We start from the raw sequence: 16,081 nt of genomic DNA on the forward strand, positions 1-16,081 counted from the left end.
CTGTGCAATGCATTATTTCGACAGTTTCAAATTAGTGAGCGTGTTTGCGTATCGTTTTACATGCATTATTTTGACAATTTACGAGTTGTTTTCGTGTCTGTACATCAAAATGGTTCAAATGCCTCTGAGCACTATGGGACTTAACTGCTAAGGTCATCAGTCCCCTAGAACTTAGAACTACTTAAACCTAACTAACCTAAGGACATCACACACATCCATGCCCGAGGCAGGATTCGAACCTGCGACCGTAGCGGTCTCGCGGTTCCAGACTGTAGCGCCTAGAACCGGCTGTCTGTACATCAATGTATTGTGTATTTCGCTGATTTACGAATATTTTGCAGGTCTGTAGGCTGTGCAATGCATTATTTTGACAGTTTACAATTAGCAAGCGTGTCTGCAGATCGTTTTACACGCATTATTTTGACAATTTACGAGTTGTTTTCGTGTCTTGAGACTGTGCAATGCATTATTTCGGTGATTTAAGAGTAATTTGCGTGTCTGTGGGCTGTGCAATGCAGTGCATTATTTTGACAGTTTAAAATTAGTGGACATGTCTGCAGAGCGTTTTGCATGCATTATTTCAGTGATCTAAGAGTAGTTTGCGGGTCTGTAGGGTGTGCAATGCACTATTTCGGTAATTTACAGGTTATTTGCGTGTCTGTGCACCAGTGCACTGCACTATTTCCGTAATTTACGAGTAGTTTGCAGGTCTGTAGGTTGAGTATTGTGACCCAAAGCACGCCAGAGCGAGTGTTTTGTATCGTTGTAATAAATAAACTAGGTGAAATCCATCCTTAAATAAATTGTTCTAAAATAAAGTACACTCCTCCCTCTCACTAGCTGCTGGACACAGACTGAGTACCTTTCCCGCCATTTTCCCCCAGGCCACCATGGGACGACAGCTCCCAGCCCAGCACAGGCTGAGTCCTTTTCCCACCAATTCCAAGGAAGAGGCGGCGGTCGGATGACTTAGGTTAGTAAAAGTAGCCCAAGTGACCTTCTTTCCCGCCATTTTCGTAGGTTAGTGGAGGTAGCCCAAATGCCCTTTTTTCCCCACCAAAATTTGAACTTCCTGGCATGACATTGCGATGTTGCACATCTATCGCCGCCATTTTAGATAGACCATCTTCAATAAATTTGGCAACAATGCAGAGTGGGGTCTAACGAAGGTTTTCCTACTACTTACGTCCAATACATTTCCCTAGATGCGCTTTATTTAAATTCATTCCAACTTGTGGCGGTGCACCATCGCCGAACACCAAGTTGAACAATTTACAATGCTTCAGGCAAAGTACTGCAAGGAAACGTACTATACAGAGGCGCATTCAACTTTTCTAACAACAGGTAAGGGCCTAAAAGCATGCCTCCAGCGATTCCAGCCCGCATGTTTATGCTAAAGCTTGCCTGAAAGCCACATTCATGGGTGGCATGTGGGTTGCATTTCGACCAATAATTGCTGTTGTGGATGTTGAAAACACATTCACGAGTGAAGCTAGATTCGTCAGTCCATATCACGTTATTTACAAAATGTTCATTATCTTCCACTTGGTGCAATAGCCATTCACAAAACTGTACTTGTCGAATACGGTCTTCTGGCCACTGCTGTTGAGCTAACGTGAATGATACGAATGTAGTTTTTCATTGCACAAAATTTCAGAAACTAGTCTTTGGGGTATCTGGAACTGCCTTGCAATATCATGGGTATTTCGTCGACGTGATTGGTGAAGGGCTTCAAGCATCGCGTCCTCTGTTTAAGTACGTCTTTTCCTTGGATGATCTCTGTCCATTACTTGTGGACAAGGATTACCGGTTTCGCGAAGTTGTTGCTCCAGGTGACGAAAACGATATTATTGGGATGGAGCCTTTGAGGGAACCGTGGCCGTGCGGTATACGCATCACAGCAGCAGCAGTTTGGTCGTGGATGCACCAAGCCCCAAAAACATATCCACGTACGCATCGTTTCTGTACTTCAACGGGAAACCGCCCTATATGCACCTGACACGACCAGTTACGGTTGTACACTCCGCACTTAGTAGAAACATGCAAGCAGTTTGATGGATCCCGCTGTCACGTGAGACCCTATTGTCACGTGACAATTGATGTCCTGCCTATAGACGATGAGCACTAGGGAACGGACGTCTGAAAAGTAAAACAGGAAACTGCCGAGGATTCAAACTATAGCTACACGGTGAATGTGGATTTGATTTCCCAGCAGTGTACACAGGAGAGAACAGACACAGTCAACTTCAGGCTGGGTGGAGACAAGGTGGGCAGTACGTGTCGAATCGCGAGGCGTCGCCCCCCTCCTCGCCCCCCTCCCCCCCCCCCCTACCGACTCCTGTCACTGTGCTGGTCACTCACATCGTACTGGACCTTTTATTTTTATTTACTTACTTTTTTCTTCGAAACCTCATGAAGTTCTACTCGAAAAAGGAAGAAACAAAATAGTAGTTAATCCTACATGATTTTGCCACTGAAAAACGAAAAAAATCATTCCCAGTCCTTACCTGCAGAAGTTTTTTGTTTATTATTTTATTAAAAAAACAAGTCAAACGGGGCCACAAAAATGAAACAAACTGTGTACTCCTGAAAAGGGACCGTCACTAGAATACCATGAGGAACAGTTAAATCACTACGATTTTTTTTCCAGAAACAGGGTAACAGCAATGGAACATTCTACACAAAACGGGTTCTACACATCATCTAACACCCTGACGATTAAATACGAGATACAGCATATTTGCAAAAAGCGCAACATAGCGTGGTATCCTTTGTCACGTCCAAAGAGCCGTAAGCATATACTGGTAAAAAGCGCAAGGGTCCGGGTCATACCCTCTCCCCACCACGTAGTGAACACAATGCCTGACAAGCCACATAACTGTAATGTTATTTGTGCTGGGATACATGGCTGAGCCGGCAGGTGTGACCGAGCGGTTCTAGGCGCTTCAGTCTGATGACCTCAGATGTAAAGTCCCATAGTGCTCAGAGCCATTTGAACCATTTTTAGATAGCTGAATGGGCGCGCAGGAGAATCTCACCGGAGATTGCCACTTCCATCGTCCTGGCAAGAAAGGCCAACTGACGGCGGAGCCAACTCCAATTTCTCTGTGTCCGCAGGCAACCAAACAAAGACATAATGAATCCATTTCATGGGAACGACTGAATCTGTCTCTCTCACTAAGACCAATGCGAAAAAGTCGGACTTTGGTGGGGACAAGGTTATGAACGACTTCGTACTATGAGGACGCCACTTCCATCAGATAATAGGCAGGCTGACCTAGGACCAAACAACCTTCCAGTCTGTCTCTGGCGACAGGGACACCACAGAGGAAACGCGATTTGGAAATGTCCAGCGACATAACAGCACTTTTACAGAGAGATGCGACGGGGAAGAATATAAACTCCCAAATAACTGATATCAATAAAAAAATTCTCGAAAATACCTTAATTTGTCATTTATCCTACCAACTTGTACTGGAGGGGTTAAGCTCGCAGGTCCGAGACAGGCTAAAAGGCGAGCTGTAAGTGATTGGGACACACGTTAAAATAAAGCAGAAGCCTTGGCCCAACCAGGGAGGCGCAAACCTCCCACCAGCCTGCGACTCGCCATAACCTCATAGCGCATCCGAAAATTAGAGTTTCGGCAGACAATCTTGCCCAATAAAGATTGTAAACAGGCCGCGGTAGCCGAGCGGTTCTAGGCGCTTCAGTCCGGAAGCGCGCGACTGCTACGGTCGCAGGTTCGAATCCTGCCTCGGGCATGGATGTGTGTGATGTCCTTAGGTTAGTTAGGTTTAAGTAGTCCTAAGTTCTAGGGGACTGATGACCTCAGATGTTAAGTCCCATAGCGCTCACAGCCATTTGAACCATTTTTGAAAGATTGTAACTTTCGGGACATCATGGCAGGAGAGGCATATCTGCACTTCCTGCGAATGACACTGTCTGCCCTGCTGGAAGACTGAGACTGTTGGTTACTACGTGATGCTGCTAGAGCTCGTGTCCACATTTCGTGTGGAGCGCTCTCGGCAACACGATCAATGGATCCAACAAGAGGGGGCAGGCACATGTTCTACCCGGTCAAAAGATTTCTACCTGTGGAGACACGTGAAAGATGTCGTGTATGCGAATTCCACTCTGGTCGCGCAGGCACTGGAACAAGTATAGCCTGCCTCGCTTCACCTGTCCTACATGGCGCTAATAATGTTTAAAAAAACATTTTCACAATAATACTGCCGGTAGACTGGACTATCGTGCTTCGTAAATGAAATGCAGCGTCTTACTCGTGTGGTAAAAACAACCATATAATTAGATTTCTTTATTGAAATAGCACTTCATATAAGTCCACGATGCTAAATATGCCATAAATTTGATTGCAAACAACGATGAAGGCCCTTTATTAACTTTGCAATTATAGAGCTGACTGCTCCTTAATTAACTTATACACGCCACCTAACGTGACCTGACGTTCATCTTATAATTACAGGTCAAGGTTTAATTCTGAATAATCAAAGAGAACATCTACGCAGGTTATGACCTTTTTATTGTGTCATAAAAACATCATACCGGAACAAAACGAGCACTCAGTAATAAACAGGTGTGTGTGTGTGTGTGTGTGTGTGTGTGTGTGTGTGTGTGTGTGTGTGTGTGTGAGAGAGAGAGAGAGAGAGAGAGAGAGAGAGAGAGAATAAGAAAGAGTGGGCCTTAAGCCACATTACAATTCGTTTTATATTATGCAGTGAATCAGCGAGTGGACGCCAAAAGTAGCGCGGTATTCCTACAAATAATACTGTTTCTCTGGATGGCAGCGCCTCAGGGCAAAGCATCGCTGCTGTTCCGAGTGCCCGCTCGCAACGCATTTCAAACGAATTTTAGAGCACCCTATTACATGGTATACTACATTCGCCCCAAATATCCAAAGATTGAGCCATTTTACATCCTCGAACAGTCGTGGAGGTGACAAATTGTGATCGCGTCAGTACCAATGTTTGGGCAGAAACTGACGTGACAGACTCACAGGCCTACACGCTTTACCCCACTTATTAACAGGTGATGTGTGTCACCGATTTTTGCGCGATGAATTACCAGAGCTTATTGGAGAACGTACCAGTGCAGAAAACGACCGTGGATTATGCACAACAGGACACCACCCCATTTTCTACGGAACGTGTGACACTACTTCACCGTAACGTATCAAGGGCGATGGATTGGTCGAGGCGGCCCGGTAGCATGGCTTCCCCATTCACCGGACCTGCATCTATTGTATACTCCTGGAAATGGAAAAAAGAACACATTGACACCGGTGTGTCAGACCCACCATACTTGCTCCTGACACTGCGAGAGGGCTGTACAAGCAATGATCACACGCACGGCACAGCGGACACACCAGGAACCGCGGTGTTGGCCGTCGAATGGCGCTAGCTGCGCAGCATTTGTGCACCGCCGCCGTCAGTGTCAGCCAGTTTGCCGTGGCATACGGAGCTCCATCGCAGTCTTTAACACTGGTAGCATGCCGCGACAGCGTGGACGTGAACCGTATGTGCAGTTGACGGACTTTGTGCGAGGGCGTATAGTGGGCATGCGGGAGGCCGGGTGGACGTACCGCCGAATTGCTCAACACGTGGGGCGTGAGGTCTCCACAGTACATCGATGTTGTCGCCAGTGGTCGGCGGAAGGTGCACGTGCCCGTCGACCTGGGACTGGACCGCAGCGACGCACGGATGCACGCCAAGACCGTAGGATCCTACACAGTGCCGTAGGGGACCGCACCGCCACTTCCCAGCAAATTAGGGACACTGTTGCTCCTGGGGTATCGGCGAGGACCATTCGCAACCGTCTCCATGAAGCTGGGCTACGGTCCCGCACACCGTTAGGCCGTCTTCCGCTCACGCCCCAACATCGTGCAGCCCGCCTCCAGTGGTGTCGCGACAGGCGTGAATGGAGGGACGAATGGAGACGTGTCGTCTTCAGCGATGAGAGTCGCTTCTGCCTTGGTGCCAATGATGGTCGTATGCGTGTTTGGCGCCGTGCAGGTGAGCGCCACAATCAGGACTGCATACGACCGAGGCACACAGGGCCAACACCCGGCATCATGGTGTGGGGAGCGATCTCCTACACTGGCCGTACACCACTGGTGATCGTCGAGGGGACACTGAATAGTGCACGGTACATCCAAACCGTCATCGAACCCATAGTTCTACCATTCCTAGACCGGCAAGGGAACTTGCTGTTCCAACAGGACAATGCACGTCCGCATGTATCCCGTGCCACCCAACGTGCTCTAGAAGGTGTAAGTCAACTACCCTGGCCAGCAAGATCTCCGGATCTGTCCCCCATTGAGCATGTTTGGGACTGGATGAAGCGTCGTCTCACGCGGTCTGCACGTCTAGCACGAACGCTGGTCCAACTGAGGCGCCAGGTGGAAATGGCATGGCAAGCCGTTCCACAGGACTACATCCAGCATCTCTACGATCGTCTCCATGGGAGAATAGCAGCCTGCATTGCTGCGAAAGGTGGATATACACTGTACTAGTGCCGACATTGTGCATGCTCTGTTGCCTGTGTCTATGTGCCTGTGGTTCTGTCAGTGTGATCATGTGATGTATCTGACCCCAGGAATGTGTCAATAAAGTTTCCCCTTCCTGGGACAATGAATTCACGGTGTTCTTATTTCAATTTCCAGGAGTGTATTTCTGGCTACGGGGACATTTCAATGCATTGGTGTTTTCCCAGCCCGTCAACAATTTGCAGACGTTACAGGAGCGTGGGATCAATGCTCTTCGCGAAATCCGAATGGAGCCACGTGTGTGTGAAAGAATGCGTTATTCAATGCAAAGAAGGCCTGACGAATGTTTCGGGATGCGTAGCAGCGACGTGCAGCGCTGTCCTTAGTGTCTACTTCCATGTAAGAAACGGAACGGAATAAAAGGACAGACTGGCCCATATTGCAACATATACTGGTTCCTGGACATATCATTACAGGGGCTTGACTTCTAGTTTTGACCAGTACTACCATCAGTACGAATATCAAGTTTTTAATGCAACCTGTGCATGACTCTAGAGTTAAAAAATGGCTCTGAGCACTACGGGACTTAACATCTGAGGTCATCAGTCCCCTAGAACTTAGAACTACTTGAACCTAACTAACCCAAGGACATCACGCACATCCATGCCCGAAACAGGATTCGAACCTGCGACCGTAGCAATCGCGCGGTTCCGGACTGAAGCGCCTAGAACCGCTCGGCCACCGCGGCTGGCTGACTCTAGAGTTGATGAGGTGCTTGGAATAATTAGAACGAAAATTTAAATGTTTTTACACATCTCCTTCATAATCATCACAATTATCATCATCATCTTCTTCTTTTCCCTTTTCCCTTTTCTATACGAATTCGGCGTTATTATACGGGTTGTGTCAATGTTTCTGGTAGGAGTGCAGATGTCCTCCCTGACGTCATGCTTTTGGACACAATTTGACTTAAATTTGTTCCCATGTGATTTTTATGTACATTCTCTTCATTGTACACTTCTTTAGAGGTGACTCATACTTTTCATTGTACAAAATGATCGAAGATATCACTGTCATCATCATCGTCATTACTTAAATCAACGACGAACAGCACCCTATTAGGCGGAAAGCCTTATTATTTACTCTCATGTCACATCGTATTTGAATTTTAAGATCCAAGGTTTGCCCCCTGTGTTCTACAATGTTGACGTTATCAAGATAACTATCTGTTTTGCAGATTCATAAGTTCTGTGCATACACTGGCATAAAACATGACCAACACGTTCTACATTTTACCAAATATCATTACGTATTTGCTTTGTGCACAACATTTTCCAACACAAATCTGGCATTGTCAGTGGGAGTCTATTTATATCCTGTGAACAAATTAACAAATGCTCACTAATGATGCAAGAATTGTGGGGAAGTATACTTGGGCACAGACAAATGTTTAACTGTATAGCTATGTTACGTTTGACACAGCTGGTCTACTAGATGCGGAAGAAGAAGTGGACAGAGGAAGGGAAGGGGGATGAGGAGACTGACTTAGGAGGATGACGAAGAGAGGAACTTAGAGAGGGGAAGAGGACATAGTGAGGGGAAGAGGAGATGAACTTAGAGAGGAGTAGAGGAGATGGAGTTAGTGGCGGGAAGCAAGTGATGAACAGAGAGAGGTGAAGAATCTGGTCGTTGGAGAGGGGCAGAAGGAGTAGAAGGAAAGAGAGGGAGTGGGGGAGAAGCAGATGGACAGGGAGAAGGGCAGAAGGAGATGGACAGAGAGTGGGGGGAGCAGAAAATGGACAGAGGGGGAAAGAGGAGATGACCTGACGGAAGACTGGAATAAATACATATCTGGGCATCGCCGGGTGCTCAGTTTTTCATAAAGAGAGAGTCTGCTTTCTTTTATGGATGGCAGCGAAATCGTACAGAGAAAGATGAGGACACTGCACAAGAAGATGTGTTGAAAATTCTTATCATGCACTCTAAACTGCTTTATTAATCCACCTATATTACGTTCACTGTGGAAAATAGGACCCTGTGATCACTAGTGAAAGATTATTCTAGCCTAACATTTTGGAGACTTGGAAGGCTAGAAACCTGCCTCTGGCATTTGCAATAGCTTATACAGCCAGTTACATTAGAGTTTCAAGTTTAACAAGAAATTCAAAGCAAATTTTCAATTAGAGAAACAATTCCTAGAGGTTATTTGAAGTTTTCATGAAGTATGTCACTATCAACCCACATTACAATATTCTGGAGAAGCTATGTGGGGAAGGTATCTGGCACTAATAATAGGTATGGGGCAAAATACACTCCTGGAAATGGAAAAAAGAACACATTGACACCGGTGTGTCAGACCCACCATACTTGCTCCGGACACTGCGAGAGGGCTGTACCAGCAATGATCACACGCACGGCACAGCGGACACACCAGGAACCGCGGTGTTGGCCGTCGAATGGTGCTAGCTGCGCAGCATTTGTGCACCGCCGCCGTCAGTGTCAGCCAGTTTGCCGTGGCATACGGAGCTCCATCGCAGTCTTTAACACTGGTAGCATGCCGCGACAGCGTGGACGTGAACCGTATGTGCAGTTGACGGACTTTGAGCGAGGGCGTATAGTGGGCATGCGGGAGGCCGGGTGGACGTACCGCCGAATTGCTCAACACGTGGGGCGTGAGGTCTCCACAGTACATCGATGTTGTCGCCAGTGGTCGGCGGAAGGTGCACGTGCCCGTCGACCTGGGACCGGACCGCAGCGACGCACGGATGTACGTCAAGACCGTAGGATCCTACGCAGTGCCGTAGGGGACCGCACCGCCACTTCCCAGCAAATTAGGGACACTGTTGCTCCTGGGGTATCGGCGAGGACCATTCGCAACCGTCTCCATGAAGCTGGGCTACGGTCCCGCACACCGTTAGGCCGTCTTCCGCTCACGCCCCAACATCGTGCAGCCCGCCTCCAGTGGTGTCGCGACAGGCGTGAATGGAGGGACGAATGGAGACGTGTCGTCTTCAGCGATGAGAGTCGCTTCTGCCTTGGTGCCAATGATGGTCGTATGCGTGTTTGGCGCCGTGCAGGTGAGCGCCACAATCAGGACTGCATACGACCGAGGCACACAGGGCCAACACCCGGCATCATGGTTTGGGGAGCGATCTCCTACACTGGCCGTACACCACTGGTGATCGTCGAGGGGACACTGAATAGTGTACGGTACATCCAAACCGTCATCGAACCCATCGTTCTACCATTCCTAGACCGGCAAGGGAACTTGCTGTTCCAACAGGACAATGCACGTCCGCATGTATCCCGTGCCACCCAACGTGCTCTAGAAGGTGTAAGTCAACTACCCTGGCCAGCAAGATCTCCGGATCTGTCCCCCATTGAGCATGTTTGGGACTGGATGAAGCGTCGTCTCACGCGGTCTGCACGTCTAGCACGAACGCTGGTCCAACTGAGGCGCCAGGTGGAAATGGCATGGCAAGCCGTTCCACAGGACTACATCCAGCATCTCTACGATCGTCTCCATGGGAGAATAGCAGCCTGCATTGCTGCGAAAGGTGGATATACACTGTACTAGTGCCGACATTGTGCATGCTCTGTTGCCTGTGTCTATGTGCCTGTGGTTCTGTCAGTGTGATCATGTGATGTATCTGACCCCAGGAATGTGTCAATAAAGTTCCCCCTTCCTGGGACAATGACTTCACGGTGTTCTTATTTCAATTTCCAGGAGTGTACATTGAAGTGAAACACATATACATTAATGGTAAAATTAACTGTACAAAAATGGTTCAAATGGCTCTGAGCACTATGGGAGTCAACATCTGAGGTCATCAGTCCCCTAGAACTTAGAACTACTTAAACTTAACTAACCTAAGGACATCACACACATCCATTCCCGAGGCAGGATTCGAACTGGCGACCGTAGCAGTCACGCGGTTCCGGACTGAAGTGCCTAGAACCGCACGGCCACCGCGGCCCTCAATTAACTGTACAAATAAATTATGGTTAACACAGTTCGCCTGCTAGATGTGGAGGAGGAATTTGACAGAGAAAGTGAAGAGGTTGAGATGGACGGTGAGAGGGGGAGGAGGAGGTGGACAGAGATAGGACAGACAAGGAGACTGACATCTCTCTGTCACCTCCTTGGTATCCCTATCTGTGTTCATGTCGTCCTTCTCCACCCATCTCCTCCTCTACACCTTCTTCCATCGTCACCAAGTAATCACCCCAACATAATAGCACGCTGGCGGTTCTTACCACCACAGTTTTCCTTTTCAAATAGTAATATGTGTACCAAATTTGGTTGAAATCGATCCAGGAGTTTAGGAGAAGCTTTTCCTCCGATTTTACCGAAGTACGCAATGTCACATATATTTAACGTTTGTAACACATAATTGAACGTATATTTCAACTGTACCTGTAGCAAATTTCTCCCGACAGTTTAGTTTTCACGTAGCTCAGTGCTTATGACGTCATATATCCTGAAAAATGTGTCGCACAATAGTATAATTTTGCAGGGACGTTCAGTAGGATGGCGATATGCAAATATACAGCTGGCGATAGTATCGCGTTCACGAGGTATATCGAGCGGTGCATTAGCGGACATGTCATTTGAACTAAGGTGATTCATGTGAAAAGGTTTCCGACGTGATTATCACCGCATGGCGGGAACTAACAGACTTTAAACGCGGAATGGTAGTTGGAGCTAGACGCAAGAGATATACCATTTTGGAAATCGTTAAGGAATTCATATCACGTACAACGCAGTGGCCGACGGCCTTCACTTAACAAATGTTCAAATGCGTGTGAAGTCCTAAAGGACCAAACCTGCTGAGGTCATCCGTCCCTAGACTGTCACACTACTTAAACTAACTTATGTTAAGAACAACACCCACACTCATGCCCGAGGTTAGGACTCGAACCTCCGGCGGGAGGGGCCACGCAATCCGTGACATGGCACCTTCACTTAACATCTGAGACCTGTGGCGTTTGCGTAGAGTTGTCAATGCTAACAGACACGCAGCACTACGTGAAATAATCGTAAAAACCAGTGTAGGACTTAAGACGAACCTGTCTGTTAGGACACTGCCGCGTAATACGGCGTTATGGGCTATGGCAGTAGACGACCGACGCGACTGCCTTTGCTAACAGCACGACATCGCTTGCAGCGCCCCTCCTGGGCTCATTACCATATCGGTTGGACCCTACGCGACTGGAAAAGCGCGAGACCGCTACGGTCGCAGGTTCGAATCCTGCCTCGGGCATGGATGTGTGTGACGTCCTTAGGTTAGTTAGGTTTAACTAGTTCTAAGTTATAGGGGACTAGTGACCTCAGAAGTTGAGTCCCATAGTGCTCAGAGCCATTTGAACTGGAAAAGCGTGGCCTGACAGATGAGTCTTGATTCTGGTTGGTGAGAGCGGATGGTAGCGTTCGAGTGTGCCACAGACCCTACGGACTCAAGTTGTCAGAAAGTCACTGTGCAATCTGGTGGTGTGGGGTGTTGACATGGAATGGACTGGGTCCTCTGGTCAAACCGAACCGATCATTCATTGGAAATGGTTATGTTCTGCTACTTGCAGACCATTTCCAGCCATTCATGGACTTCGTGTTCCCAAACAAGTATGGAATTGTTGTGGATGACAATGTGCCGTTTCACTAGGTCACAGTTGCTCGCGGATTCTTCGGGGTTCATTCTGGTCAATCGAGGGAATGATTTGGTCACCCAGATCGTCCGACATGAATCGCATCGAAGGTTTATGGGACACAGTCGAGAGGTCAGTTCGTGCACAAAATCTTATTCCAGCAACACCTTCGCAATTATGGACGGCTATAGAGGCAGCATGGCTCAATATTTCTGAAGGGAACTTCCAGCGACCTGTTGAGTTAATGCCACGTCGTGTTGTTGCACTATGCCGTGCAAAAGTAGGTCCAATACGATATTAGGAGCTATCCCATGACTTTTGTGACCTCAGTGTATGCGAATATTGCGTGCAAAATGTCTTGAATAAATTTAGTAGTAAAGAGGAAATGAATTAAAACTTCGCAACCGATGTGGCAATTTTACTACACGAACAGCGAAAACGTGGCAAGCGATTAACGTTTTTCCTTTTATCATTTTGTTGAGGTTGACAGCCTGAAGAAGTTTCGGAAAGGTCTGAAACTGTGCGCCAAGCTGGTTACAACTTACTAAGTGCTCTCATTCTCAAATACTGGACGAGTGAAGTCTGGGAATTCGCGTTTGGTGAGCTACTCTCCTTTATCACCTGCATCCCCGCTCCTTTGGTAGGTATATGGTTCTTGCGCCCACAGTGTTTCTTTCCAGACACTAAGTGATACGTGTAACAAGTTTGGTTGAAATTGGTTCATCGGTTTAGTAGGAGGTTTGGAACATGAATATATACATACATATTCATATAAATCCATTTAGATAATATGTTTGGATTTTGCGACAGTATGGTTAACCTCACTCTTCATCCAAAGTCACACATTTGATATCGGATAACCGATACTCGATCGGTCTACCAAATTCGAGTCGGGCTTAATGTGTAAACTCGACAACGAGAAATGGTTTCCGAAACTGGGTTATCGTCTTCAGGAATCTGTGTGGAACGTAAACAGAGTGTGAACTGGATCGCTACATTTGTTCCTTTTCGAAAATAATGATCAGCCATAATTCCATCTCTACAGTTGTATGCTGCCGAGGCCCGCGAGAAAAATAGGCCTTGGTGTGTATGTGACAGCATATGAAACTGTAGGTTTAATAATTCTTGATTCCACGTTTAATTGCAAGCCCTCGATAGCACACAACAAAGTTAAGATCTCTAGTGGCTACCTTTTTCAACTACGTATTGATTTCCCATGGACCCTGCACGGAGCTGAGTGCTCGCGAAGTGTGGCGGACAAGCCGACTCAAGGCCTACGAGAAAGACAAGGGTGCACTACGTACGTCACGAAGGTAGGACTGAGCTCCCTGGCTCGCTTAACTGAGCAGACAAAATGCGTTTCTAAACCTGTTAACTCGCAACTGGGTGCGTACGTACTAAGGAGAATTGCATCTTCTACTGGAATCTGGTATTGTGAAGCCTTACTGATTACTAGTCGTACAGCAAAATTTAAGATCGTTTCTCGACATAAATGGTATAAAGGCTCGTTTGTAGCATTTAATCTCTTCTGTTTAACAGTCCTCATTTAATACAAGATATGCAGCCTTACGCAACTGATAATCATTTTGACATGATTTTTGACATGTACCCCAGTACAGCTGTAACAAATTATTAGTTAACCTTTGCACTTTCTGCCATTGTACGACTAACAACAGTAAGATTCATAATAAAAGATTCCAGTAGAAGATGCAATTCTCGTTTGTACATACACACGCAGTTACAAGTTAACAGATGTAGAAACGCAGTTTATCTGCTGAGTTGAGCGAGCGACCCCGGCTTACCTTCGTGACGTACGGGCCGTGACCTGTCTTTCTCGTGGGCCTCGAAGCAACATCGAGTCTATAGAAGGCCCTGGCGCTACGTCATCAGTCGTTAGTGACGTCACAACGCCTAGGCGTGCCACATGGCGTATGATCGTGAGTGTTGGTTGTGCAGTGCCGTTCCTTTTCTGTTACTTATTGTGTTTTTTCGACAACAGCAGTTATAGTGAGAGTTTTCAACATGGTGTACAAGTGTTGTTCCTCGCTGTAACGGGAATTATCCAAATGGACCCAAGGTCCATGTGTTTTCGTTTCCTAACGACGAAAAGCTTCGTCGCAAGTGGATTGCCGCCATTCACAGGGATGCATTTTCACCAACCAAACGTTCCAAAGTAAGTAAATCCGATACTGTTCATTGTTTTCAGTTTTTATAGTTCTTTATTCTTTATTTATATCTTTTGAAGACCTGTATGATATTGTACCGAGGCACCACTACCGGTTTTGTGTCGTCAGTCTTACGTCTCTGACACAGGGAAATGTGAAACTATTGGTGGTGGTTGACCAACACACGTTGTTCTTAGAGATTTCTGCAATCAATTAATTGTGCAGTTCATTACACTTCTTAACAAATAGTGTACTCCTGAACTTAAATTTCCACCTGTTTTAGGGATTGACATACAAAAACAACGTCATGGTCCAGCACCAACAGAATTCGTGCTTCTTTACCTTATTTGTAAATCTGAGGAAGTTACGTTTGTACTGCGTTGCTTTTACAAGAAACTGTGAACATATTGGTGCTCTTCTTTAGGCATCTTAGTTGACTATGGGGTGAGGAGCACTTAATGTTAGTGAAATATCTTGCGATTGTACACGTTGGGGGACCAGGTGGGAGACAGAAAAAGAGGCAAGAGAGAGATACTTGTTTTATCAAATAAAATTTTTTTATCTTATAAACTTTCTCCTTTCAGTTGTAAGAGGGGAATATTTATCTTTTCAAATGTGCATGTTTAAAAAAGTTTAAGCTCAGCAGTATTTTCGATGTATGAAACTATTTTGTTTCCTGTTTAGAATTCCTTTCGTTGAAAACGATTGTAATCTGATGACTGGCAACAGTTGGACATTTACCCATGTAAATTAGTTCGCATTTACAGTGACGATGTCAAACGAAAATAAATAAAAGAAACGAATTCATTGTAAGGTGGTTGGGTTAAGTTTTGATAATAAAATGGATTAAGTAAATGTAGTTACTTGAATGTAAAATTTCCGAAGCTTGCAATGGGGCAAAGCATCTTCTCATACTGATCTGCGTTTGTTTCGACAGGGTTCAGTAATACAGAACTATGATCTTCATTTGTAGCTTTACGATAGTAAGAAAATCTTTCATCTGAATGAAACTGCAGAATCCAAAGCAATACCAAACATTTTGTCCAAAAATAAAAGATTTATGGTAATAAGCACGCCCAGGCGTATCTGCGTTCGCCGTGCCTAGCTGACGTGACGTCACGAACAAGCGCCGAGGCCTTCCTTTGAGTCGGTGTCGCTCGAAGCCGACTAGTGTGACGTCACAAGTCCGTCGCGGGGCCCCGTATTACTCGTGGGTCCCGGATGCCGCTTGATGACGTCACGCTGAGGGCAGAGTGCACAGCGGTTCTTCAGCGCAGAGCTTTTCGCGATGCTATCGGAGGCGTCGCGCCGCTTCCGGCGGCAGGCAGTTGTGCGGACGCCTGCTGCCACGCGCGGAGTACGGCCTTCCCGCGGAACAATTTCTCTCCCACGGCGCCAGGCCGTGTCCGGTACTTTCACAGACAGTTGCCGCGGACCCATAGCCCATCTTGCGACACTCCGGATTTTCCGCGTAATCAAGCATTCCCTTTCTGGAAGATCGTTTCGAAAAACTGATTTGGGATGGAAGGAGGCTCTTCATTTGTAGGAAGTCAGTTCGAGGCGAAGTAGACTGTCAGCATCAGACTGCTGCCGTTACTGGTCTGCGAAACGCGCTGTGAGCAGCATTGCTTCTGACGGCACATGTATAAAACCAATTGTGGTTGGTGATTTAAGTAGTTCTTCCAATCACTCACTTTTCGCATATTCTGCATAGTTTAGCCCCAAACACTTTTATTCATGAGCATGAAAAAATTGTTTCTAAGCCTTTGCT

At 46.7% G+C, this 16,081-nt stretch overlaps 1 protein-coding gene across 1 annotated transcript in view; it reads right to left on the minus strand.

Moving 5' to 3' along the window:
- LOC126263331 (mastermind-like protein 2) overlaps positions 1-15,750 on the minus strand; it is a 187,953-nt gene extending 172,203 nt beyond the window's left edge. The window contains exon 1 of the mRNA XM_049960420.1: positions 15,519-15,750. Within this exon, the coding sequence (XP_049816377.1) occupies positions 15,519-15,750 (232 nt within the window). The remainder of the gene's footprint in view (positions 1-15,518) is intronic.
- Positions 15,751-16,081: the final 331 nt, after the last annotated feature.

This window comes from Schistocerca nitens, chromosome 6 (genome assembly GCF_023898315.1).
Source record: "Schistocerca nitens isolate TAMUIC-IGC-003100 chromosome 6, iqSchNite1.1, whole genome shotgun sequence".
Lineage (NCBI taxonomy): Eukaryota > Metazoa > Arthropoda > Insecta > Orthoptera > Acrididae > Schistocerca > Schistocerca nitens.